Source organism: Pelodiscus sinensis, chromosome 22 (genome assembly GCF_052426305.1).
Source record: "Pelodiscus sinensis isolate ZL-2025 chromosome 22, ASM5242630v1, whole genome shotgun sequence".
Lineage (NCBI taxonomy): Eukaryota > Metazoa > Chordata > Testudines > Trionychidae > Pelodiscus > Pelodiscus sinensis.
The window spans coordinates 2,458,539-2,485,207 of record NC_143073.1 but is presented as its reverse complement, the minus strand read 5'-3'; the positions used below and the strand labels follow the sequence as shown (position 1 = coordinate 2,485,207).

Here is a 26,669-nt window from a genome sequence, read left to right as displayed (position 1 = left end):
TCTTAGGGTAACTCTCTCTGTCATGAATACGGATTTTCCTTCAGCCCCTATCCCTTCTTCAGGCTCATTCATCCACTCCCAAGTCAATAACATTGGTTCTTTGTGGCCAATTGGGAAGCACCCACTGCTCACCTCCTAACTCAGCTCCATCACCTGTGACACTTCTGGAATGAGAATGAAACTCCTTGCCAGGTTCACAGTCCAGTTTTCATTAAAGTCAAGAGAAAAGACACTTATTGACTTCAGTGGGAGTTGGCTCAGGCTCCAGGTTCTCTTACAAGCTTAAGAATCCAAGGATATGTTGTTTATTTAAAGGCTTCTGTTGCTCTAATACCTCCCTTTTTCGCAATAAGACTGAATTCCTTCTTTATGTGCAAACTAAGATATTCACATGCGAGCTGCATCTGGACTTCCAAACTGCACTATCTATGTGGTAGAAGCTGGATTTCTAGGTAATTAATCATAAGATAAAAGCTTGAATTTTAAAATATTACTGCTTCATGTTACTGTCTAATAACATGTTTGATTTTTAAAGAAGTAACTTAATTATTTGGTAGTATTGCTCATGTTAGACTTTGTTTTATATCTGTCACCCAGAAGCCTGCTGTTTTTGTTTGTAAAGTGCTCTGTAAATTTACAGCTCTGTATATGTGTTTGTTTTAATAATACATTTAAAAATAAATTCTTTGTATAGTTTACAGAAAAATGAAAATAATCCCATGGTATTTCAAGCTTCCTCTTGGCAATTTTTGCATACTTTTGTTTATTGTGTACTTCTTTTAGGGTCATTTTAAAGCATTGAGTGTTAGTTAAAAGCTTATGTTCAAATTCCAACACTTGCCACGTTTTGTCATGACAGCATGAATTGACAGGCAAAGTGGCATACATATATACACGCATGCACACACTTATGTGCGCACACAATTTGTATGGCTGCTTTGTATCAAGCACTTTGAACCTTATGAATGAAATGTCTTCTGTAAATGAACAGATCATTCTCATGATCAGTTAGCTTCACTTCATGAAACAGGTCATGATAGTAAGATGAGACCGTCTTACTGAAAAAGCAGACTTTGCTTGTCTCCATCCAGATATATGTGCTTGAAAATTCAGCCATGCACAATCACAACCCAGAAATTTAGCAAGGTGCCTGTTCTATAATTTAGAGGAGTTAGTTAAATTTAAAGATTAATGGCACAGAATGGAAATAACGGGTCTCAGTTGCCTTATGAATTTATACAGTCGTGCTACATTATTTAAAAGTAACTAAGCTCTTTACTGAGCTATTTTCCATAAGAGAATTGTGTGGAGCTCAAGAATTGTTGAAAAGACAGTGTGAGTTGTTTAAAAGGGTCCATGACCCATCCCTTACGTCACAAATGCTCATCCAGAGTAAGTGCATAGTGACCATAAATTACCACCTCCTGAACGGCTGTTGAGTCTCATTCACTTTGCAGGGAACAGATGCCTGAATAGAATCATAAAACACTAGAACTGGAAGGGATCTTGAGAAGTCATCGAGTCCAGTCCCCTGCCCTCATGGCAGGATCAAGCACCATCTAGACCATCCCTGATAGGTGTCTGTCTAATCTTCTCTTAAATATCTCCAGAGATGGAGATTCAACAACCTCCCTAGGCAATTTATCCCAGTGTTTCACCACCCTGACACGCAGGAAGTTTTTCCTAATGTCCAACCTAAACCTCCCCTGCTGCAGTTTAAGCCCATTGCTTTTTGTCCTTTTCTCAGAGGCCAAGAAGAACAATTTTCTCCCCTCCTCCCTGTGACACCCTTTTAGATACCTGAAAACCGCTATCATGTCCCCTCTCAGTTTTCTGTTTTCCAAACTAAGTAAGTCCAATTCCTTCAGTCTTGCCTCATAGCTCATGTTTTCTAGATCTTTAATCATTCTTGTTGCTCTTCTCTGGCCCCCCCTCCAATTTCTCCACATCTTTCTTGAAATGTGGTTCCCAGAACTGGACACAATACTCCAACTGAGGGCTAATCAGCGCAGAGTAGAGTGGAAGAATGACTTCTCGAGTCTTGCTCATAACACTCCTGTTAATTCATCCCAGAATCATGTTTGCTTTTTTTTTTTTTTTTTTTTTTTTGCAACGGTGTCGCACTGTTGACTCATATTTAGCTCGTGGTCCACTCTGACCCCTAGATCCCTTTCTGCAGTACTCCTTCCTAGACAGTTGCTTCCCATTCTGTATGTGTGAAACGGATTGTTCCTTCCTAAGTGAAGTATCTCAAAACTGAACACTGGTTTAAATTGCCCCTTTGCCGGCAATTTACAGGAGGCCTCCGACTTGTGACACAATTGGTTCCTGGGGAAGTGTTGCAAGTTGGGGGAGTTGTAACTCGAACCCTCATTGACGATAGGCACCGTGCGGGGGGTTTTGGCCCCTTCCGCACTTACAAAAATTGTTAAGTGCAGAGGGTTGGAACTCAGGTAGTCGCAAGTCAGTTCTTTCTTGCTTCTGTAAGTGGTCCAGAGTAGCAGTTAGGTGCATTGCAGAGAAATGTGCATTTACTGTTGCCTGTGTTCTTCCATTCGGCAGGAGATGAAAAGAAAGCCACAGTCTTCAAAGCTGTTGCTCCATTTCCTTTCACCACCATTATATTAATTAAACTGAAACCTAGATGGGTTTTTAAAAAATGATTTTCTTTCTTTTAATAAGCCACTTCCTGTTACATTTTATTTCAGGGTTCACTGTTCAGCCAGGAGACAGGTGGGTTCTAGAAGTGAAGCGAGCATACACAGTCACTGTTGAAGTGTATGATAAAGCCAGCACTAAAGTCTATTTATCTGATGTGAGTATGTATAACATTAAAAACATGAGCATCTCCCAAAGGGAAGGGGGTTGTACTTTATACCTTACAGACAGACCCACAACTTCATCAACTGAGGGATTCAGATCCTTTCAAAGTCTAATTAGAACTAGTCCAAGCTATTTACCACAGGTTGGACCTCCCTGGTCTGGCTCCCTCGGGACCTGAGTAGTCCTGAAGGAGGGATTTTGCCAAACCAGGGAAGGTAATTTCTGCCCCCCTGCCACTGGCCCCCCATGCCCCGCTCCTTCTGGCCTGGCCTCTCAGCCGGCAGCCCGCAGTCCCACTGGTGAGGCTCTGAGCTTCACCGCAGCAAACCACTGCCCCGCTCCTGGTGCTCCCAGTCCCGCCAATTCTACAACAGCAGCACTGGCCCCACCAGCCCGCAGTCCCACTGGTGAGGCTCTGAGCTTCACCGCAGCAAACCAGTGCCCCGCTCCTGGTGCGCCCGGTCCTGCCAATTCTACAACAGCAGCACTGCCCCCACCAGCCCGCAGTCCTGCCGCAGGACTCCCATTTCTGCCACCCCCCCACCATGGCAGAGTGCTGCTCAGCTGCTAGGGTTCCCGACCTGTCAGTCCTACCAGGGAAGCACTGGCCCCACCACAGCAGACTGCTGCCCTGCTGGGGTCCGCTGGCATTCCAGCCACCCTGCCACCGGCTCCGCTGGACTCGCACGGCAGGACTGTCAGCCACTGGCTTCCCTGCAGCCACCCTCGCTGGGTCCCCAGTCCCTGCAGGGCTCCTGCCTCTGGCCCTTCACTAGGTCTCTTTGGTCCAGCAACATCAGTGGTCCTGCTGGACCCTGGATGTTGCCGCACCAGAGAGTCCCAGTTGAGAGAGGTTTGACCAGTAGTGGCTTATAGTGACCTTATGCAAGTCAGTTCTATCTTCTTGAGCCTTTGTGCCAGTGTACAGCCGGTCCCCGAGTTACGCACGCAGCCCGCGCTTACAGACAGCACTGTCACGTGCAAATGAACGGGGTCCAACTTACGAACACTTCGAGTTACGACCAAGTGTTTGGTCTGTAACTCGTTCGTAAGTCGGGGACCGGCTGTAATTAAAATGGCAATGACAATGTTTCCTTAACTCTCAGAGGTTTGTCGGGGTTGTTCTCCTAACAAGCTGTTTCCTATGGAAAATTTTTCTTCAGTCCAATTCAGAAACCAAAGTAGGATGACTGGGGCCTTCATTTACCCAGCTGTATCCAGAATACATTCCCTGCTATAGTTGTTTCAGAACCATGTTGACTTAGGAACGCCAGCGTGCGTTTGCATGTGTCATGGCCCTGCAGAATTCTCTATCTGTATGGTTTGTGATTCTGCCGATAGAAAGTGGATCCAGTGTCTCTGAGAAGTAGGTCCTTCGTTGATTTCTGGTTTTTGTTGTTTTGCAGAACCTCAGGATAACTCACCAGTTTCCAAAGGAATATTTTGAAGAATTCTTATCTTCTGATAATGGTTCTTACCATGTAGTTCAAGTCCTGAAGGATGGCATCACAGTAATAAAAGCTGCCCTGGTATCTGTTCTTCTACAGGTAAGAGATGAAGGCTGTACCCTTGCCTTTCCAGAATTTGCTGTTGCCTAAAGAGTTGGTCCACTGTCCATTAAAGCGAGTGGCAAGACTCCCATTGATTTTGATGGGTGTTGGCTTGGACCTTATGATAGTACTGTTCGCAGATGTATAAGTGGAATTCCTGTATGTTTCACGCTATGGCAATATTGTTAATGCCATATTTACTTAGGGTCACAGCAAGTAGTCTTGTCAAACTGTGTGATAAGCATCTCCCCCTGGGCTCCTAGGATACCCAGCGCTCTCTGAAGCACTGTGTGATTTCCTCAGAGACATGCGGCTCTAGCACTAGAAAGAAATGCCATAACAAATTGAACTAGGTGATGCTGAAGATCAATAGACATGCCTAAGCTGCTCATGTGAGTCAGTGCTACACCCTTTCCTACACTATTCTGAATGTTCTAGGGGCTCCAAACCGGTTGAAATGAAGAGAAAGAAAATGTATGCTGAATATCAGGAAAATATTTGGATCAAAGAAATTGGTTAGACTACGGACAGCCCTTGAGAACATACAGGAGGCAATCCTATGCTAGTCATAGGACAGATGAGATGTGGATCCTGCTAGCTAGACCATTTCCGTTTCTAACTCCCAGATAGTGTTTAAACTGACTAAAGAAGCAAGCTAATCTTCCCCTAGAAAGAATCATAGAATCACAGAATAGTAGGACTGGAGGACCTCGAGAGGTCATCGAGTCCAGTCTCCTGCCCTTCTTAAAATCAGTGGTAGACGATAACAAGGAAGAAGATTACCTATTAAACATTTGTTCAGGGAGCATGTATGTTTAATGTATGAAACACTCTTCTCTGTTCAATTCCAAGATGTATTAAATGTATATATGGAAGATTTTGCAGAAGTCTGCTTAATGTGCACAGATTAAGACCACATGGGGCCCTTCAATTAGAGAACATCTCTCACTGAACTGAGTGGGCACTGAGGACAGTACATGTTTCTTGAATTAATCGTCTTGACTAAAATGAATTCTTGGGATAGCACATTAGGATTGTAAAGATTTTTTCCAAATGGTTTTGACCCAGGGAGAGATCTTGGTGTAACTAAATAGCTGGGATTCCTCTACCCTTCCTCTAAACTTGATGTAAAGTACAGTTTAGTGTTATTGCATAGAATCCTAAGGCTGGAAGAGACCTCAGGAGTCATCGAGTCCAGCCCTCTGCCCAAAGCAGGACCAACCCCAACTCAATCATCCCAGCCAGGGCTTTGCCAAGCTGGGACTTAAAAACCTCTAGGGATGGAGATTCCACCCCCTCCCTAGGGAACCCATCCTAGCGCTTCCCCACCCTTCTCTTTTAATTCTCTGCTGGCACAGGCAAGTGTCCTATAGCCCAGATGTGATGATCTGGGAATTGTGTTTGCTCTGTTGCTTTGTTATGTTGCGAGTAGTTTCTACTGACCTTAGTAACTCCGTGTGTGTGCCTTAGTTTCCCTGTGGACTGCACCAATACCTAGATAGTGATGGGAATTTCTATGTGTCTCCCCCACATACACAGTGGCTGATGCTTTCTGTAACCTGAGCCTGGGAGGGGTATGTATGACCAAGTGACACCTTTTGTCTGGGAAGCTGGATAAAGGCCAGAGGTGGGGCTGGCTGCAGGGCTGGGATGGGCTTCTGAGTGTATGAGTTAGTCTCACTGGCTTGGGGTGCAGAGATAGGCGGCAGGGTCTTTGGGTTGTGCTGACAGCTTCTGGTGTCTGTGCTGAGAAGTCTGTTCTACGCTGTGTCCCTGTGGACTAATAAACCTTCTGTTCTCCCTGCTGGTTCAGAGTCCCCTCTGGCTGTGGATGGGGGTGCAGGTCCGATGGCTTCCCACACCTCAGCTCCGCCATACAAACCAAACATTAAGGGCTGCTCTTTAGAGTCTTTCAGTTTTGTTTTTATAACTGCAGCAGCAGTTTCCTGTTATGAAATCTTGGTTTTGCCCCCTCTCTCTGCTTGGTAACAAACTTTACATTTCTCAGGGCACATCTTCACTGGCTGCACTGGAGATCGATGTTCTGGCGTTTAATTTAGTGGGTCTAGCGCAGACACGGGTGCGTCTAGACTGGCAAGATTTTGCGCAAAAGCAAAAACTGCAAAAACTTTCCAGCTGTCTACACTGGCTGCTTGAGTTTGCGCAAGAGCACTGACTTTGTAATGTACAAAATCAGTGCTTCTTGCGCAAATACTTTCCTGCTCCCGCTTGGGAAAAAGCCCTCTTGCGCAAGAATACTCGTACAAGAGGGCCAGTGTAGACAGGGAAGAACTGTTTTGCACAAAAAAGCCCCGATGGCTAAAATGGCGATCGGGGCTTTCGTGCGCAAAATCGTGTCTAGACTGGCCAGGGATGCTTTTGCGCAAAAGCACTTTTTGTGCAAAGGCATCCGTGCCAATCTAGACGCGCTTTTGCGGAAATACTTTTAATGGAAAAGCTTTTCCGTTAAAAGTATTTCCGCAAAATCATGCCAGTCTAGACGCAGCCGTATATTAAACTCTGAGGACAGCTCTGCCTGGTGTCTGTACTTCTTGCATTCGTGAGGACTCAGGGAAGCCAAAGGGAGCTTTTGCTCCTTGGCCTCCCACAATGGGGACAGTGCCAAGATCAGTGTAATGTAAGCTGACTCCAGCTATGTATTCTGTGTCGCTGGAACTGCGTACCTCAAGCTGACCTTCCAGGTCTAATGTAGACCTGGCCTCAGTTGTGAGAGGCAACAGCTGGAGGTATTACTGCACGTTTCGAGGAATTTTGATTAATTATACAAAACAGAAAAAAACTATTGACTTAAAATAGAAGCAGGGTTTTCCTTATTCCCACCTGGTTTTCCTGGTGATCGGTATAACTAGGAGCCACTGCTTCTTCACAAAGTGTCACTTGTCAGCAGCTTGAAGGGAGGAGCATGGCATGCCTCGTCTGCACATGCTGCCCCACGCTGTCACCTGTTGTATTGTCTCTTAAGCACTAGTATACCGTTAGTGCTAGCTAAGCACTAGTTTACCACGTTTCTGAGTGGAGCCTCTTTGTTTGACAGATTATTGTTCCTTGTTTTGTGTCTGTAGACTGGCTCTGAAGATTACTTACCTGTCCCAATCAGCCATGAACAGGAGGTGAAGATTTACCTGCCCATCAAGCTGACACCCTCCTTCCTCGCATTTCCACACCATCCCCTGGAAATCTTGTATCGGTACAAAGTTCAGGTGAAGTATACATGGCGTGGAACACTAGGAAGATCTCTCTGATATGAGAAAAGAAAAGCTTATTAATTATTCCTAGCCAAATAGAGACTCTGTGAGTATCCTCAGTGCTGAGTGAGAGGGGCTATCAGCCTGTCTTTCTTTGCTAGCCTGATCTTGCACCCATTAAAATAAAGGGCAAAATGCTCATTGAATTTACTGAGGACAGGAACAGGCCCCTGAGCTAGCAACATCATGGGCAGATCATATCTAGTGTTTCCTTTAACCCTCTGCAAGCTCCTCTCCTCTTCACAAGGCTTGTCTGTGTTTTCCCTCCCTCACAGACGTCTCATTTACCTTGTCCTAATTCCTAAACTGCTCTTTGGGAAGCCTGTTTCTCTGAGGCTTCATCTGCCGGCATCTCTTCTTGTTTCTACCTTTACTGGTCATACTCATGTTCGTGGCCCCGCTTATCTTCAGCCTTCAAACTGACTGCATGTTTGTATTATCCTAAGTTGTACTGTGTGTGCAGCTGGAAGGGGGGCTGAGACAATGTTCTGTGTCTGGCTTTTCCTGACTCTGCCACCAACTTGCCTGTGTCTCATTTGTATCAGTACGGTTTATACTTCCCTGGCTGTCCCCCTCACAGGGAGATTGGAAGACTAAATGAATGCAGGCAAGATGCTTGGAGATCCCTGCACACAATCTTCCTCCTGCTCTAGTACCCTCATTGATGGTAATCTGCACTGTTTGCCTTTTCTGTCCTGTGCTGTTTCATAGGTAGAAGGAGGCAGTGGCAATTTCACATGGACCTCTTCCAATCAGACTGTAGTCACAGTCACCATAAAAGGAGTAGTGACTGCAGGAATGGTCAGAGGGCAGAGCACAGTACAGGCGAGAGACGTGCAGAACCCCTTCCATTATGGAGAAATACAGGCAAGTCCTTTCCTGACAGATCTTGCTTCAGTGACAAAGGGGTCTCTTATCTAGGTTTAGATATCTCAAACTTGTGTCTGCAGAGCAGGTTTGATTTGATTTTTCTCTGACCTACATTGCAGCTCCACGCTTCAGACGAGTTACCCCTCGTGTTCACTGGAGGGAGGGAGTGGAATCGCACCCCCGTGTTGCTGCTGTTTGTTAAGCACAAGCTTCTTATCCTCATGTTAACAATTGTCTGCTGAGCACCACAATCTAAGATTTATTTGAGTCAAGGTGCTTGGTGCTGTACAGTAACCATAAAATCAGCTGAAGCTCTTAAACCTGTCTGCTGGAATTCTGCCTATGTGATTAAGGCTGCAAGTGGAATTCAGCTGCTAAGCAAGAGGTGGCTTCCACTTTGATGTATTCTGACTGCCTGTTATGAAAGATACTTGATGTCCTCCTTTGCAGTGGCACAATTCTAACCCCGCGTGAGCTAACTCTTCCTGCTTTGCTGTCTGACTCTGTCAGTGCAGGTGTATGTCCTGAAGCTGACGAAGATGGAGATTTTGCCATTTCATGCTGACATTGAGATTGGGCAAGTTTTGGAAGTTCCTCTCATGATGTACCACACCGATAGGGAAACCAGGGAGACCATTGCTTTTACTGACTGCTCCCTCTTATCCCTGGACATAGGCATGGATAAGCAAGGAGTCTTCATACTTGCTGAAGAGGGTAAGATAGACGAGCTTTAAACCTGATCACTTCTTACAATATTTCCATTTACAACAGTGGTTCCCAAACTTTTCGGCATCACGCCCCCTTTTTGATTTTTGAGAAACCCTCATGCTCCCCCACCCCCCCCCCCCCAAAGCATTAAAACTTGTTGAGAAAAAAAAAGAACTGACCAGGGCCGAAAAACAAAAATAGCAGCAAAGCTTTGGAGGGGAGAGGGGGGACTGGGTTGTCTCACGCCACCCCCCCCCCCCCCGAAATTTCTTCACGCACCCCAGTTTGGGAACCCATGATTTATAATTTATTTCCCCATTTTCCAGTCTGAGTACTACATCAGCCAGTCACCAGGTCTAGGCAGCTAGACAGAGGGATAGTCATCCTACCTTAAGGTGTGGCACTGTATCATTAGACTCTTCCACCAACTAGCAGGGACAGGACAAGTGGAGAGAGGGTGACAGTCTGGGAAACATTTAGAGAAACTTGAGAAGTCATGGGTTCTATTGCATGGATTCTGTAACCCCTGGCCAGACACCAGCCTTGCTCACTGGAGACGTAGAAAGTGCTTAAAAATGCTTTCAAATGTGCAGGTAATCAGAAACCTGGCCTGGCCTTCTGCTCCAGCATCCAGCTAGCAGCAAAGTCCCTGGGACACACGTTAGTCAGGGCGAGCGTTACAGTGTTCCAGGAGTATTTCGAAACCAGTGCCACGTTTGCTGCTTATGAGCCTCTCAAGGTGAGGAGGTGCTCCCCTTTCGCTCGTCCCTTCCCTCCTGTTTGAACCATTCTTTTGTCTTCGCTCTCTTCCCTTCTGTGCTTCTGCTGGTGGTGGGGAGGCAGCAGTGCTAGTGCACGTCCAGTCTGTTATGGATACCTGCCCGTACCTATGTTGTCATGGACGTGTGGTCAGAAATAGAGGGGCCTTTACCCCTACCCCGCTGAGGGATTTGTGAGGTTTTATTAATTAACATTTGGGGAGTTTAAAGCATATCACCCTGTAACGTTGCTGTATTTTTCTCTGGGAGGTAGAGGTTCCTCCCAAATAACTTTTTCCTTGATGTTACACCTGGCCTCAGTTGTAACCATATTCATCCTACCAGACTCAGAGGATTGAACAAATTCCTTTTGTGAAAAGCCATCAGATGCATCTGAGCGGATCCTCTGTTTCAGTAGTAATTTCTCCTCTCCCGTTAGCCGAGCTTTCTGCTGCCCCCCTAAGGTGTCTTTTTTACTTTTGAGGCAGTTTATTATATAATATTTGTTTTCTTACAGAGAACTCAATGTAGTCCACCCCAGATCTGATAGCATATGGTCTCTGTCTATAATATTATGTCATTTTCAACCTTTTGGTCCAAATTCTCCTTCACACTTAGGCCCCTTTACCCCACTGTAAGTGTAAAGGGGCGTGGAAGTGGACGGCTGCATTTAAAAGCCCCTTGCATGCCAAGTGGTATAAAGAAGCTTGAGTGTACATGAGAATCAGTCCCATTGCTTGTATTCTAGACTTTACCTTTTGTATGTCCTTGCTGAGAAAACAGATTAAAATAGCAGCGTCTGCTCATGTCTCTGTGTGTAATCAGGCTTTAAACCCAGTGCAGGTGGCATTGGTGACCTGGCAGGCAGTGAAGCAGATGGTATTTGAAGGAGGGCCTGGGCCATGGGTGTTGGAGCCATCTCGCTTCTTCCTGGAATTGACTGTAGAGCATGAAGGAAAGATTGAGGTTACACAGGTCCGGCTGCCAACTACAAGGAAACAGAACCAGTACATTTACCGGATTTTGTGCCTGGAGCTGGGGGAGCAGGTAGGAAACACACCTACATTTTCTGCCATATAATAACCAACTGGCTACAGAGTGGCCAGAATCTCACACCTAAAGCCATACCATGGAAAACCATGTTCCATTTCTCCTGACAGGAAAGTTCATGGCTTGCAATAGCACCAGCTAAGCGAGGGAGAGTTAGACTCTTGTGTACCTAAAAGCCATTTCAGAAACTCCGACTGGCCACTTCAGTGTGGAAATAGAAAAAGGGATAGTGTAATGCTGCAGCTGATACTTACAAGTATCCTGTGCAAAGATCTTCTTTAGTGATGGTTTCTCCCTTGGCCTCTCAAAATCCCCCCATGGAATGTTTGTGTGTTTCTCAGTCTCAGATTAGACTTTTATCACAGCCCCTGACCTGGTATGGTCTTGCTTTTGTTTTCTTTAATCCCACTTTGCGATGCAGTTCAACATGCAGCCATGTGGATAGCTGAAACTGAAACGCCTGCTGCTTAACCATCTGCCTTGCATGTCTTTGCAGGTGCTTACACTCCAAGTAGGTAACCAGCCAGGGGTCCTAAACCCCAGTCCTGCCGTGGAAACTGTGCAGGTGACTTTTATTTGTGCTCATCCAGCCAGTATGTCTGTGACTCCAGTGTACAAGATAGCTGCCGGTGCCCAGCCTTGCCCATTGCCTCAGCACAACAAGCAGCTGGTACGACTTTCTATGGTTTTAAAAGAACAAATAGCCCTCCTTTCTTATAATCATTTGTAGGGTGACTAGGAACCCACAATGTATGTGATGTGGTTGATGTCCAAATGAAGCATTGTAGCATAAAATGATACTTTTTTTTACCAGAAAATACATTATCTGAAGATGGACTCACCTCTGTCAAATGCTTTGATGGTCTCAGCTCAGTCCCTCTGTCCATCAGACTGGCTGAGACGGTCATGTGTCATTTGGCAGTAACTCACAGCATCCTGGGCCCTGTAGTCTCCTTAGGCTGGCTGCTCCTCTCTCATTCAGATGAAGGAGGCTATGGACTGCCTTGTACAAGGTGGTTTTCCTCCAGAATCAGGCTGAGTTACTAATGAGATTGAGTTCTGTCATTTTGGGTGTAGATCCCTGTGTCCAGTTTGAGGAATACAGTTTTGGAGCTGGCCGTGTTTGATCAGCATCGGCGGAAATTTGACAACTTTAGCTCCCTGGTGCTGGAGTGGAAATCAGCCAATGAAACTCTCGCACGCTTTACTGACTCACGGTCCATGCAGATGGTAGCAAAGGATGATGGGAGTGGACAGACCAGATTGCACGGTACCTGTTCAGTTTTATACACTGAACTCCAACTAAGTCAGCGTTGCAACTGCTTACTCCCGTACTGAATTTAGGTCAAACCCTCTCTCTCCTTCCTCCTGATGTAATCTATCAATGCTTCACTATGATATGTGGGCTTCACTTTCTCTAACAATTTGAAACTTATAATATGATTTGTGAAATACAGGCATTTAGGGAATAGTTTGTGGCCAGATTCATAACACTAAAACTTAAAGGAGAAAGTCATGATGTTACTATAGGTGGAACATTTCTGACCATGCTGAATGTGAAGAGCTGCCTTTTTAAAGCACCTAAATCTGCATACTGTGTAGAGTCAAAAACTCAAGCTCTTCCAAGGATTTGGATTTATTAATAAATAATTTATGTAACATAAATAAGCTCAGACTTCAAGTTTCCTCCTTAGGCAGGCTCCTCCTAGGTTCTTCCCTAAGGACTGTTCAGCCCATTTGCTAGGTCATTTCTTTAGTGAGCCAATCCTAGTTCCCTTATATCTGCAAGTACCAAGCCACCTGCCTAAGTGAGTCAGCAGCAACCACTTAACCCTTCCCAGCAGAATTTCAGTCTGCTTGCAGGGTGGGTGGCGTATGTCAGACAAACACTGCTACTCTGTTACAAACTTTAAAAGTGCCATAGCACGGGCAATGGATTGTATATGTGTGTGATTTCACTATCAAAGAGCAATCCAAGTAGATTTCTAACAATTAATTAATTGCTTCCAATTCTTAACACTGAAATTATTGCCCATGAACCTCATTTGTAAATATTGCATCCTATTCACTCTTCTCCCTACTTGGCCGTGGAATGTTTCTGCCCCCTTTTTTTTTTCTTTTTCAAATTCTCTCTTTTGTTTCCAGTGAAATGTCTGCTCTCTATTACTTAGGGCATCAGCTCCTGGAGGTGCACCACATCAAAGGGACTGTTCTAATTGGGGTCAGCTTTGTGAAGTATTCACAGAGAGGCAGTCCAAGAGTGAGTAGAAGAGGACATTTTGGGGCACGTTTGGGCATAGTATGGATGGCCGATCTTTGACTGATCTGTCTAGCAAAGTGATAAATTGAGCTGGGCAGGTTAGGTTTGCGCAGATAAAATTATCTTCAGGTTTGAATGCTGGGCCTTGTCCTGACTTAAGAGGAAAGTCCTATTTCTGCCATTACAGCAAATTGGGAGAAGTGCTGGTGCACTCCCACTACAGCTGTGAGTGTGGGAGAGAAGGTCTGGGGTTTTGTGAGGAGAAGGAATATGAACATCACTTAACTTCTGTCTGCTTCTGGTTACTCTGCTCCAGGAAGTCACTAACTTGCCTACTTCCACATCGGTGGAGTTGTTATTGGTGGAGGATGTGACGGTGGTGCCAGGCAATGCCACTATATATAATCATCCCGCTGTGAAGGTAAGAATGTTATTAGTATAGTTTAATCGTATCCCATCAGTCTTTGATGTAGTCTGTAGCCTTTTACCATCAGGAGAGGACTTTCCCCTCAACCCCCTCGAGAGCATGTGAAAGACCGGGAATGTGTGTCCCTGCACACAGCTCATGGCCATCTGTGCATAACTGATCCCCGCTTCATGGAATGATCTTCCCCATTCTGCTCAATGGAATGTAAATACAGCGTGTTGCTGGACAGCAGGGGTTGCTTATGTTCACAGGGTAGCAATGCTCCACTGTTCCTGATCAGCATGAAGCGATATGGCCCACGAGGATTCTTCATAGTGCGGCTTGTCCTGGCCTGTCTCGGTGGAACTCAAGAGACAGTGCCGTCACGTCGGGAGTAATCGCTGTGCATTGCCTTACGTCACCCTTCTGTGGCGTGTCTCTGGCGCACTCCCGAGTCCTGCCCACCGGCCAGTGAGCAGTGCGTAGCCTGTCTTGGGATTCCCATTTGAAAATGCAAAGCACTAAGCCCCCGGCTGGACCATTCACGGTTATTTTGGATAAATGGTATTAGCTAATTCCTGTTGGGTCAGCGGGGTCGCCTTCGGGGGAATCACAGCTTAGTGTATTAGAGCTGGCTATTCTTGACACCTCATCACTTAGGGCCAGATCCTGAGGCCTTTACTCAGTTTTTACTCATCAGAACATAGCCATGGCCAGACTGGGGCAGACCAATGGTCCATCTAGGCCAGTGTCCTCTCGCTGCAGAGGGAATGATCCGAGTGGGGCAATTGATTGAGCGATTTGTTGTCCTCTGGCCAGGAGCAGGGCCTAATAAAACCCATAGGGGCCTAAGCCCAGTTTTAAAGGTGCGCCCCAGGATGAAGTACCAGTTACCAGATCCTCTTCCACTAGTCTTGATTCTGCCATGCCTGGACCCACATTACCACTGATTGCTGGGTCCTGAGCACAGTGGAATCGGGATCTCTATCCAGTTCTGTGCCCTCCCATCCCTCTTCCCAGGCTCTCTTCAGGGACCTTTCAACAGGAGGTAAAGTCACTCCTAGGCTTAGGCCTATCGAGGAGGTTCCTCAGGAATTTTGGGGTAGGGGTTTTATTCCCATAACTTCTTCATGCCAAAGGGGGGGGCTATGCCCAATCCTTAACTTAAGGGGCGTCAGTTACTTTATAATGAAAAAGCGGTTTCCTATGGCCTCTTTGGCTTCCATTATCCCTTCTCTGGATCCGGGAGACTGGTGTGCCACCCTTGGCATGAAAGACACATACTTTCATATAGCCGTCCTTCCAGCCCACAGGAGAGATCTTTGTTTGTTGTAGGGGGTAACCACTATCAGTTCAGAGAGCTTCCGTTCAACCGATCATCAGTCCCCCTCCCTGTGTGTTCACAGAGAGCATGGCAAAGGGCGCCATACACGGGGTTCACGTGTTTCCACACGTGGATGCTTGGCTTATCAAAGCCAAGGAGCATGTAGCCCTCGCTTGAGCCACTCTCCTGAAATTGGGCCCAGTTCTCAATGCACCCAAATCCATTTTGATGCCTGTACAACAGATAGAATTCGTAAGTGCTCTGTGAGACTCACAGGGAGCCAGAACCTCCTTACCCAAGAGCTGATTCCAGACCCTGAAAATACCAATTCCCCACAGTAACGGTGCAGAATTGCACAGGACTCTTAGGACACATGGTAGCATGTACATATGTAGTCCAGCATGCCAGACGGTGGCTCAGAGCACTCCACTCTTGGCTAGTGCAGATGCACCAGCCTGGATGTGATCCCCTGGACGTGGTAGTGACCCTTCCTCCACCTGTCCTACTGTCACTTATGTGGTGGCTGCAGCACCACGTGGTCTGTGCAGGGGTATCATTAGCCAGACCCCAACCAATAGTGGTGCTTGTCACAGATGCCACGACCCTGGGAGGGCACACCTGGGGAAGATCAGGACCCAGGGTTTAAGGTCACAAGACCAGGTAGCCCTTCTCATCAGTGTGATGAACTCAGAGTGGTGCAGCTTGCATGCCAAGCCTTCAGGGAGCATGTGCAAGGGGCCTGTGTAGCAGTGCTCCTGGACAATACAGCAGCAATGTTCTGCCTAAACAGGGTGGTGTGCATTCCTCCCCTGTGCAAAGAAGCCCGAAATCTTTAGGAATTTTGCATTGCGAACTCAATACACCTGACGGCCTCATACTTCCCAGGGGCCCAGAACGAGCTGACAGATCATCTCAGCTGCTCGTTCTTCAAACTGGATATGGTCGTGCTCATTTTCCAGAGACTTCCCTTGTCGACCGCGGCGCGTCCAGACTGCCCTGCTGTGCCGCCACACAGCTGATCGGCACAGCGCGGCAGCCATTTTGATGTAAATGAAACGGCGATTATTTAAATCGCTGCTTCATTTTCCTATGTCTAGTAAACTCATCTACATGGCTCCGTCGATGGAGCCATGTAGTCTAGACGTACCCTTACTGTCCCTTAAACAACAAGGGCTTGCACTGCTGTCAGTTCGAGTACACCTGGCAGCTGTCTCAGCCTTTCACCTGGTGACGGGGTAGAAGGGTGTTTGCTAACCCCGTGGTCAGCTGCTTCCTCAGGGGCCTGGACAGGCTCTACCCACAAGTGCAGCCACCAGTGCCCCAGTGGGACCTCAGCTTCACCTTACCCGAGCTCACGGGCCTTCTGTTTGTGCCCACCATCGCCTGTCCTCTTTCCTGGAAGGCAGTATTTCTGGTGGCGATCACTTCCACTATGAGGGCCTCTGAGCTCAGGGCACTGATGTCTGAGCCCCCGTATGCGATTCTTTTTATAAAGATGAGGGGCAGCTGGGCCCCCACTTCCCTCCATAACGTGGGGTCGGAGTTTCCTGTCAGTCAGGAAGTTTTCCTCCCCATGTTCTTTCCAAAATCCCACGTGAACAAGAGGGAGCAAGCGCTTCATCCCCTAGATGTCAGGCACACACTGGCATTCTAGATGGTGTTGTGTCGTGCCGTGAGGGCCGGGGACTGGGCTTGGTGACCTCTCGCAGTCCCTCCCAGTTCTAGTGTTCTGTGAGTCTGTATTGAGCTCACAAAGCCGTTCCGTAAAACTCCTCAGCTCTTTATTAGCATCACAGGAGAATGAGAGATCTCCCCATTCCTCACAGCGTATATCGACATGGATCGCGTGGGGCTGTAAGCGGATAGTCAGCTATCTGATAAGCAGAAGCTTATCCGATAGTCAATTAGTGATACGACCCCTGCCCTCTGTTGCTTTCTCTGTCAGGTAACTGGGGGGAGGAGCAGAAGCTGGTGCTGTGGGGAGCTGGCTTAAAAGTCGGTTCCCCCCGGCACCGTCTCCGCGAGGGGCAGGGGAGGTAGAGGCACAGCGGAAACGGTGCAATCACGGACTGAAGCAGTCTCCGCCGCTGCGATTCTGCTTTTGAAATATACAAGAGCCCGGGATACCAGAGTTCATGTTCCTTTCTGGTTTTTCCTCAGTAGGCTTTGACTTCCAATTTTTAAACAATGTCTGTGTCTCTCATCCCTTCTTTTACTCTGATATTTAGCCATACTGGCATTGGGGGGATTTTTTAAAGTGGGGATTTACTTATTGTTTGAGCCTTTATTGCAATGTTTTTTAAATGTTTCCATGCAGCCTGCAATTCTCAATGCTTACTTGGGCTAATGCTCTCTTTGGAGACTGCGTGAGAGCAAGGACTGCAGGGGGTGAACCCTCAGGGAGTGAGCCAGCACTCTGAGTTGGTAGAGGGAGTCAGTCCAGTAGGATTTTACTCATTTTTCTGTCCTCTTTAAGGAAATATTTGATCTAGTGGAAGGGTCTGGATACTTTTTGGTCAACAACAGTGAAAAGGAGACTGTAAACACTACCTACCGGGAAACAGAGAGTGCTATTGAGGTAAACACATGCAAGATATTTTGCCCTGGAGAAAAGCCCAGGTTCACAGTCTCACAGGGAGATGCTCCCTTGGGAAAGAAATAGATATTGTCTCTTGCTTTCCATCCCTCGTTTCCTTTTGCCTCCAGAATTGTTTATGCAGTTCTCTGTAACACACTGCGTTGTTTTATTGCAAGCAAGTGTGGAAAGCGAGCCAAATATTTGTTGGAATAGATTTCTGAATAATAGAAAGCATTAGAATAATGGCTTAAAGAATGCCTGTCACCAAATGGTACAACATACACAGCATCAGCTACTGGGTATAGATTTTATTTACCATTTGGGTTTTATTATATGTTTAGGGACTTGGCTGACTTCCAGATCTTGTGTAGAGTGACACTTTTAACCAATATAGTTGCTCAGTCAAAATTAATTCTCTCGTATATTTTTCCTTTCTGCTGTTTCCTGTAGCACTAAATATAATACAATAAATTATTTGATACTATCTGATCCAGGGACATGAGTGAGCTGCGGGGTCAGAAATCAAACTTGAGTCAACTTTGATTTCCTGTAGAGAGACATTCTATAGCCTGAATATCAGGGAGAAACATCCTGACAGTGTGACCTTGTGGACTGTAAAATAATTTCCAAGGGAAGTGGTGAAAACACTAGACTGAACAATGCTCTAGTAACTGTACTGTAGGAACACTCCTGTAATGGCTTCTGAATGACCCTAACAGAACTGTTCCCTCTGTCATTTACAGGGTTGTTCGAACAATGACTTTTCAGCAGCATGGTAGACTTGATCACTTGTACAAGTTTAGCTTTAGCTTTTTGGTAAAAGAAGTGCATATTAATTCACTATCCATTGCAGATAGTCTGGCCATGTTGTCTAACTTTCCTTGTAGATCATCCCTTTGCAGCCTGGATCTCTAATCTTGGAGGTCTATGATCTCTGTCTGGCATTTCTGGGACCGGCTACTGTCTCTCTTCGTGTGTCTGATATGCATGAATTGGAGGTGGATCTCATTGATAAGGTGAGGTAATCTTAGGGAAATAACAACAAAAAAATCTAGCCTGGTGGGATGTGATTTTTTTATTTCTTCTTATTTCTGTTTAAACTTTGACTGTTTGAGTTTTTTTGCACTGTATGGAGCCATCTATGAAGTAATTTTTCTTTCAAGAGATATTTGCTTAATTTTCATGCCAGTAGAGAAATCTCTGTGCATATATCTTCTTAAATTCAAAAGACACTGTCAACACAGCAGCCCTTCACCTGGTCATCCAATAACATCATTTTTGGATATTCCAATATGCTGTTGACTCCCAAAGGCAAAATATGTGACTACACAGCATGCATTCATGCACCCTCCATCATGAAGAAACCCATCTTTCTCTTAGTAAAGAAGATCACTTCTTAACTGTGATGGGTGGTGATTTTGAGATTTGAGACTTCAAAAATATGTGTGTTACCTTTGGTTCTCTAATGCCTATGATTTGTTCTTCACATCCTGTGGAGCACAAAGATTTCGCATGACCCACTTAGCTGGGCTTGGTACACTTCATACAAGATTGGCACACAGGACTTCAAGAGGAGTTGTGGTTTTAGTTTAATACTTGGTTAGCCATTCCAGGCTCCTTCCCACGTATCTACTCTTCTTCCTTGGGTGGGGCAGGGCGGGGCATAAGCATTTTCCTCTGGAACTGAGCAGCAGCAACTCTGTTTCTGATCAAGCAATGACAGTGAGAGGAGATGGTGCCTGCGTGGACCCCCCTGAATGTCTTGCCTGTGTGAGTGCTTCTCGGCAGGTGGGAAGGAGAATTGGGGAGGCAAATGATGGTGCCCTTTTGCAGCTCCTCCCAAGGCAGGCACAGGTAGAAGGACCCCACCCAAAATAGTAAAAGCGCTTTTCTTACCTAGATCGAAATTGGCAAATCTGTCCTCGCCAGCGTGCGCGTCCTTGGTTTCCATCGACATCCGTTCCAGAGTAAATACTTCAAGTACATGAAGCTGAGACTGCAGGCAGCATCTGCCATTGTTACACTTGTGTGAGTACTGCAGAGGCATTTCTACCAAATAACAGATGATAATATCCCTCCAGTACTGCAGAATAGATTGTTACAGATCAAAACCCAGCCCCCTGTCCATCCCCTGGCTAACGGGGTGTTGTAGGGACTGAATGTCTGGACCCCTTCATTCTGTCCAGTTACATCACTGACTCAGTGTTTGTGTTCTTGGGAAACCTCCCCATGTCTTAGGTTTAATCTTTTGTAAAGCTAGGATCATACATAAGTACGTCATAGGGTAGGTTCCAGGCTTAATTCATATTTGTAACCCGCATTGTAGGTCGTCAGTGAAAAGGGATGTAGAAAACAAAGTGTTATCTCAGCTCTCATCACTCACTCAAGTTTCTACACTACCATAGAATCCCCTTGCCACAGAAAAATATAGCTGTGTATTAAATAGGTTTACATGGTTTATGTCTGACATGGCTAGTCCATAAATGTATAGCTCTTTTGATTAAAATAGCTTTCTTGGAGTCCCTAGTTTATCTTAGTACTGCATTGCTTGCTTAATGTGGAGGCAGGTGAAAAGATCTGTATTTACTTATAAATATCTTAATCTTCAGCAGTGATGTCAGAGCAAATGAAGGACAGTTTAATGGATTTAACCCTTGCCACATCGTGACGGAACTGTTGGGTGCACGAGGCAGGAGATATTAATTTCCCTGGAAAGAATCGATTCCAGAGCATTTACATGATTCAGCTTAGCCACAAGAGTATTACAGAGTATTTCTGCCTCTCAGAGCCTTGTGCAACTCTCTGGGGCTAGGGCTGTGATGGCTGTCTAGAAGCATGAATCTCAGTATTGAAGGCTCCTTGTAAACTCCAGTCCTCCATTATCTGTCCCCCGCATTGCATGATTTTAACATGGGGTGGGAACAGTGAAATCACCGGTAAGTATCTTTGCAGGCTAATGGAGGAAGTGGGTGAATACTCTGAAGTCTACATGCTCCGAGCTGTTGCAGTCGGCCAGACAACGTTGGTGGCGACTGCCTGGGACAAGATGGGAAGAAAATTCACTTCTTCGCCTCGGAAGGTTGAAGTAAGAATGCTCCCAATGTGCCTGCCTGTCTTCAGATGCTTCTTGCTTGGTCCAGAAACATTTCCTTCAGCATGCAGTGAGAAAACCCACTTGCATGGCATTGGCCTGAGAAGCTTGGGTTTTAGGCGGTTTGACAGCCATGAAAGAATGGAAAGATCTTATAAGAAATCAGAGATCTTGGAAATGGCAACGGCAACATGCTGCTATTTGTATATTTTACCAAATTATCCCGTTTTCCTTGTAAAAATTTGTGTTGCCCTGATGTTTCTGTGTCGCCCTGATGTTTACAAAGCAGAGAGTGGTTGCTAACTGAGAGTCCCTTTCTCCTTTGTAGAGTTCTCACAGGGCTATGGCATAATCAGCTGAGAGAGATGCATGCGTGATTTATTTTGCATGTAGCAAAGAGCTCAGATACTGAGCTACCATCAATCATGTGGTCTCTAAAATATAGGCTCTTTTAGCTCTTGTGTGGTTTTTTGGGGGAGATGGGGGTAGAATTTTCATGGCACTTCAAGACTGGCCCAGTGCCATGTATAGTGCACTACTGAGCAAAGAGTATTTTTTAATATTAATGGTTTGTCTTGTTTTAAAAAATCCTGCAGCAGAAAAATTGTTCCCTCCTTCCCTTGGCTAGGTCTTTCCTCCATTCAAACTCATCCCAGAGGAAATGACCCTCATTCCACACAACATGAGGCAGGTGAGCTTTCAAGGGTATTAGTTCTTCCAGAGACAAATGAAACTTAGCCAATCCCCTTTGCCTCTTTCTTTCTTCTACCCCCCTACTAAATGAGTACCAAGTGTCTGATAGAACAGCCGCTAAAGGCTCTGTGTCCGATTCCTAGTCTTATTCCTGTTTCCTTCTTGGCTGCATCTTCCTCACTTACCCTTCTCCACTCTTTCCTATGTAGCAGAAGTCAGAATTATGTGTGGTATGCTTGGTCTGTCTTCTCCTCCCTCTCAGACTCTCACCTCCAGAGTATTTCCAGGCTAGTTTCTCCTGTTTGTTTACATTGATTTGCCTTTCATTTGCTCTGCGAGGTGTAGCTGAGACACTCGCTTGGGAAGGCAGGGAAGAGGCGCTGTTTGTTTCTCTGTGGACAGGGGAAAGCGCAGACCTGGCGTGTGTTTCGTTTTCTGAGGCACCAGTTTCCTCAGTCTGTTTCAATCTATTGCAGGTGATGTCAGAAGGTGGCCCTCAGCCTCAGTCCATCATCCATTTCTCTATCAGTAACCAGACGGTGGCTGAAGTTAACCGCCTGGGCCAGGTGGTGGCTAAGGCTCTTGGAACAGCCACGATACAGGGTACCATTCAGGCGGTCAGTGAAGACACAGGAAAAATAATTGTTTTCTCCAAGGTATCACCCTATCTTGTTTTGTAATTCCTCATTGGTTCCTCTGGCTTATTTCCCTTGCAGCGCTCCTGTCATCCCATGCTAGAGGCACGCCGTGCCTGGACAGACGTAAAACTTATTGTAGGGTTGTTACCTAGTTTGTTGGTTGGCTTTATAGTTGAAGTGAGAGGAAAGGTGGCTAGAGGGACAAATGCCTGACTAACTGGCACCAGTGTCAATACACCTCTGCTTTGGTTGAAACAAAGTAGGTGTTTAATTCATGGGGGAAATCAATGGGGCACCGAAGAACTCCCTGCATGGCTAGCAGGCAGGTTCCTTCGGCCCCTCTCTTGGTGGCCACCGTGCCATGTTCGCTTACTGTTTTGCAGGGACTGTTACTACTACAGTTCGGCTACCTTTGGGCTTGCATGCAGAGCTAGTTCTCCTGCCAAGCTGCCAGCTGAGCCCCTAGCCAGCCTCCAGGGTGTTTATTTTGGTGTTGGGTCTCCAGACTCCTTCCTCGGATTGTCTGTTTTACTCAGATGTCCCAGAGCATGTTGTTTGCCTTCTATTGCAGGGCCAAGTGGGACTGCAAGTAGTTCAGCTGAGAGCAGTAAGAATCCATGCACCTGCCACTAGGCTTATCACAGCCACCAAGGTTAGCTCTGTAGCTAATATCAGAAACTCCTGTGGCCTGCAGGCGGCCAATGGCTTTCTAGCACTAGCTAGTTGGGGCTGGCATGTGTAACCCTTCTCAGACCCTGCTTCCACATGTATAAAAGGTGCTGAAAACCAGGTTCCCTGAAGTGTGAAGGACTGCTCTATCATCTAGGGCAGTAATTTCCAACCTCCTCAGGCAATGACACCGGCTTAGCAAATGAAGACTTTAGCTGACTCCTGTGCTCCTGTGTAGGCTGGAACCTGGCCCTAGAGTGGGTTACAGCTCTGTGCTCAACTGAATGGGAGCTGGGACATGAGCATGCAGTAAGGCCCAGCAGAGAGATGCCATGAAAGTGGGCAGAGGGAGCCTGGAATATCAGTCACAAGCGCCTCAAGAAACAGTACTAGTTGAGAACTGGGCATCTAGGTCACTGCTGTAAGATAATTTCTGTAGTGCTTTACCCTTGGAATCTAGAAGGGCTCTCAATGCTTTGGGTGTATAAATGAGAAGGAAGTCATGTGCCGGACAGCATGGAAAGTGCACTGAAATGGTGAACTGCTTGCCTGCTGCCAAAGAGCTGAGCAGGGTTGGTGGAATATGCTTGCCGTATACAGTTCCTTTCACCAGTCTAGTGACTGGGGGGGGGAGGTAAGATTGGATCTTCTGCACACAAGTGTATGCCCCTCTAGGAAGGGGCTATAATTGCAGTAAAGGAGGTTGAGGTTGGACATTAGGAAAAACTTCCTGCCTGTCAGGGTGGTTAAACACTGGAATAAATTGCCTATGGGGGTTGTGGAAACTCTCTCACTGGAGATATTTAGGAGCAGGTTGGACAGACACCTGTCAGGGATGCTCTAGATGGTTCTGGGTTCTGCCGTGAGGGCAGGGGACTAGACTCGATGGCCTCTCGAGGTCCCTTCCAGTTCTAGTATTCTGTGATTTTCTCCATGGCTGGGCATTAGCAAGGTTGTTAGTGTGTTTCATAATAGGGGTGTGAAAGTGTAACCGTGTACACAGTTAACCAGAAGCCTGGGCTCATCAGTTAACCTTCACGGTTACATGCAGGCTCCCACTATGTGTGGGGAGCCAACTTCAGAGCCAGCTCCTGGTGCTCACCTGCTCCTGGGAAGTCCCCCGCACTGCTGCCTCTGTATCAGAGGCAAGAGTGCGGACAGAGGAAGCAAGGGGGAGCTGCCTGTCGCCCTGCAGTTACATGTTTACTTAATTTTCAGCGGTTACACGTTTATTTAATTAAACACATTTTAACATCCCTGTTTTACAGTAATGGGAGGGGACTCAGAGAATATGCTTCAGAAGGAAGCTGTGTTAGTCTGTTTCAGCAAAAACAACAAGGAGTCCAGTGGCATCTTAAAGACTAACAGATGTATTAGGGCATCAGCTTTTATGGTGGAGCGAGCGGCAGCTCACAAAAGCTTTTCCCTCATACCTTTGTTAGCTTCTAAGAGAAGATGTGATGGCAACAAATTCATGACACTTGCTGCAAACCCCTGCCTACTTTTGAGGGGGTCTTTTTTGGAGGGAATCTCCCCTCCTCCAATGGAAGCGATTCCACACCAAATTGAGCTTAGTTCCAGACTGTAATGTAGGAAACTTCAGCAACACCCTGCGTTCCTATGGCAACCGAACTTTTATTTGCAGATGCCTGTTTACGTCATGGGGCTGACCAGCGCGCTGACTCCGTTTGCCTTTGGCAATGCCAACCCAGGGCTGAAATTCCACTGGTCGATGAGCAAACGGGATGTTCTGGACCTTCTCCCCCGACACTCCGAGGTATGGAGCTGTCCAAAAGTCTGCCCTTCCCACCTGCCAGCTGGCAGGTGGGGTCTAAAGCCATCAGGGGTAAGGCAAGGTGCTTGTAGAATTCCTTGCTGGGCAGACTAGCACTGCAGACCATATGGTGTGAATGTCAGCATCCCTGCATCCTGGCTTCCTAAATCAGGGCACCAAGTGGCCTCCCCTTCGTCCTCCGAGTCCTTTCTCAGGACAGACAAAACCTCACAGAGTTCTCTGCCCAGGCCTTTGCATGGTGACCTCTGCAGGGACATCGCCATGCTCCCTTGAACTGTCTCTGCTGGGGGTATGTTTCGGGTTGTAAGCGCCATGGGGCAGGGACTGTCCTTAGCTGCCTCCTGGCCCAGGCAGAGCCAGTCGGTGCTGATCTGCGTAGATCTTAAGAGGAATAGTGCTAGGCTCTTGAGAGAGTTGCTCCTCAGCCATTCTACCCAGAGGCAGGGAACTCAGGCTATGTCTACACTATGGGGTTTTCCAGCATATCAGAGGTATCCTGGAAAAACTCGGCCGCATCCAGGGAACGCATCTGCTCTTCTGCTTTTTTTTTTTTACGGAAGAGCAGATGCGCTGTTTCGGAAGCCCCATCTTCCTTCTTCCATGAGGAAGAAGGGCTCTTCCAAAAGAGGAGGCTTTTCCAAAATTTGGCCCAGTGTAGACGGGCCAAATTTCGGAAAAGCCTCTTCCGAAAAAGCTATCAGATCAGTGTAGATCAGCGTAGTCTAGATATAGCCTCATCGCATCTCCCATCCTAAAGAAGAAACCCAAGAAAAAGTGAAACCCAGCATGTGGCAGCTTCCTGCATTTTTCCTTTACTATAAAGGGACAGTTGATCAGAAAGGCCTGAGCAGCCTGCAGTGACAACCCTGCCATCTCTATCAGGTCTCCCTGCAGGTCCTACCTGAGAATAACTTTGCCATGGTTGTACACACTAAGGCGGCTGGGAGAACCAGTATTAAAGTGACAGTGCAATGCCTGAATGTATCTGCTGGCCAGTTGGAAGGAAACCTCGCTGAACTCTCTGATGAAGTACAGATATTGGTAAGTTCCCTGGTCACTCCAGTGGGATGTCTGCCAGCCATGGGAAGGTGTAGAAGGCAGGATCTCATATGTGAAGCAAGGAGGAACAAGGCAACAAAGCCGAGGCAAGATACCAAATCAGGCTGGCAGGTGTGCCCGGGATAGGAATATTCCGTGGACTGCGCATGGACAGGAGCATCACGAACAATGCATTGTATTCACAGTGTGCACAGAGATGTGTACACCCCTGTCGTGATGCATACACACCCTGGTCGCATTCAGGGGTGGCTGGGGTTCTGTGGACACCCGCAGCGCTCCTACAGGACAACGTAGCCTAATAGCCAGAGTCAGTACTGAAGCCCTTTCCTACAGGGCAGTGTGACCTAATAACCAGAATCAGCCTTTGATGTAAAAGTACATCAGCCTTTGCCCTTGGGGCAGCATGGCCTAATGGCCAGAGTCTGTAAGGTAGCCCCTTCTTGTAAAGCAGCATGGCCTAATGGCCAGAGTCTATAAGGTAGCCCTTGGTTGCAGAGCATCAAGGCCTAATGGCCAGTACTGTTGCTAGAAGAAAGGGGTGGGGCAGCGATCCTAGTAGGGGGGACCTGGGCCCACCCAAGTGCTGACCCAGGGCCCTGGTAGTGGTGGAGTGGTCTACCACTAGCTCAGTGGGGAATCCCACTGAAACACACCAAGCTTACTCAGGTGGGAGGGGAGATACCTACTGCTTGTGCACCTTCCTGGGTCACTTGCTATAATCCCTGGCAGTGGGGCAATCTGTGAAGCTTTGGGTCCTCGGGCTCCGCAGCACAAGTCACTCCCTTGTGCTCCACCAGCTCTGGAGGTTCATCCCAGTTTCCTGGGTCTCCAGCTCCCACTGTTAAGATCTGTGACAGGTCTGTCTCTGGAGCTCCTGCCACAAGTCCTTGCTTTCCCACGTCCAGTCCAGACTGAGCCGAGCAGCTTCCTTTTATACTGAGCCAGCACTTCAAATAGGCTGGGTACATCCAGAGGGGTGGGACTTCCTCTGCCCATAGCGTATTGTTAACCCCTTCCAGCCCCATGTGGGGTATGCTCACCCTGTCACAACCTGTCTCTGCATATGTCTCTGTTTCTTGTTAACTGATGCTCATGGTTAATGGTGACTTCCCTCAGGCTGCCCAGGGAGTG

The 26,669-nt window shown here is 46.9% G+C and overlaps 1 protein-coding gene across 3 annotated transcripts in view; it reads left to right on the top strand.

The window, feature by feature from the left end:
• The window catches only part of NUP210L (nucleoporin 210 like), a 55,895-nt gene that overhangs the window by 16,573 nt on the left and 12,653 nt on the right, over positions 1-26,669 (top strand). For 2 of the 3 annotated variants that reach the window (XM_075907316.2, XM_075907314.2), the window contains exons 8-28: positions 384-452; positions 2,709-2,815; positions 4,230-4,370; positions 7,457-7,594; positions 8,351-8,506; positions 9,025-9,223; positions 9,811-9,956; positions 10,801-11,022; positions 11,522-11,695; positions 12,103-12,295; positions 13,197-13,285; positions 13,602-13,706; positions 17,492-17,593; positions 18,481-18,609; positions 19,494-19,621; positions 20,546-20,678; positions 21,313-21,375; positions 21,854-22,033; positions 22,587-22,667; positions 24,330-24,461; positions 25,362-25,520. In XM_075907316.2, coding sequence (XP_075763431.2) covers positions 384-452; positions 2,709-2,815; positions 4,230-4,370; positions 7,457-7,594; positions 8,351-8,506; positions 9,025-9,223; positions 9,811-9,956; positions 10,801-11,022; positions 11,522-11,695; positions 12,103-12,295; positions 13,197-13,285; positions 13,602-13,706; positions 17,492-17,593; positions 18,481-18,609; positions 19,494-19,621; positions 20,546-20,678; positions 21,313-21,375; positions 21,854-22,033; positions 22,587-22,667; positions 24,330-24,461; positions 25,362-25,520 — 2,846 coding nt within the window. The remainder of the gene's footprint in view (positions 1-383; positions 453-2,708; positions 2,816-4,229; positions 4,371-7,456; positions 7,595-8,350; positions 8,507-9,024; positions 9,224-9,810; positions 9,957-10,800; positions 11,023-11,521; positions 11,696-12,102; positions 12,296-13,196; positions 13,286-13,601; positions 13,707-17,491; positions 17,594-18,480; positions 18,610-19,493; positions 19,622-20,545; positions 20,679-21,312; positions 21,376-21,853; positions 22,034-22,586; positions 22,668-24,329; positions 24,462-25,361; positions 25,521-26,669) is intronic. The other variant, XM_075907315.2, reaches the window with a different exon arrangement.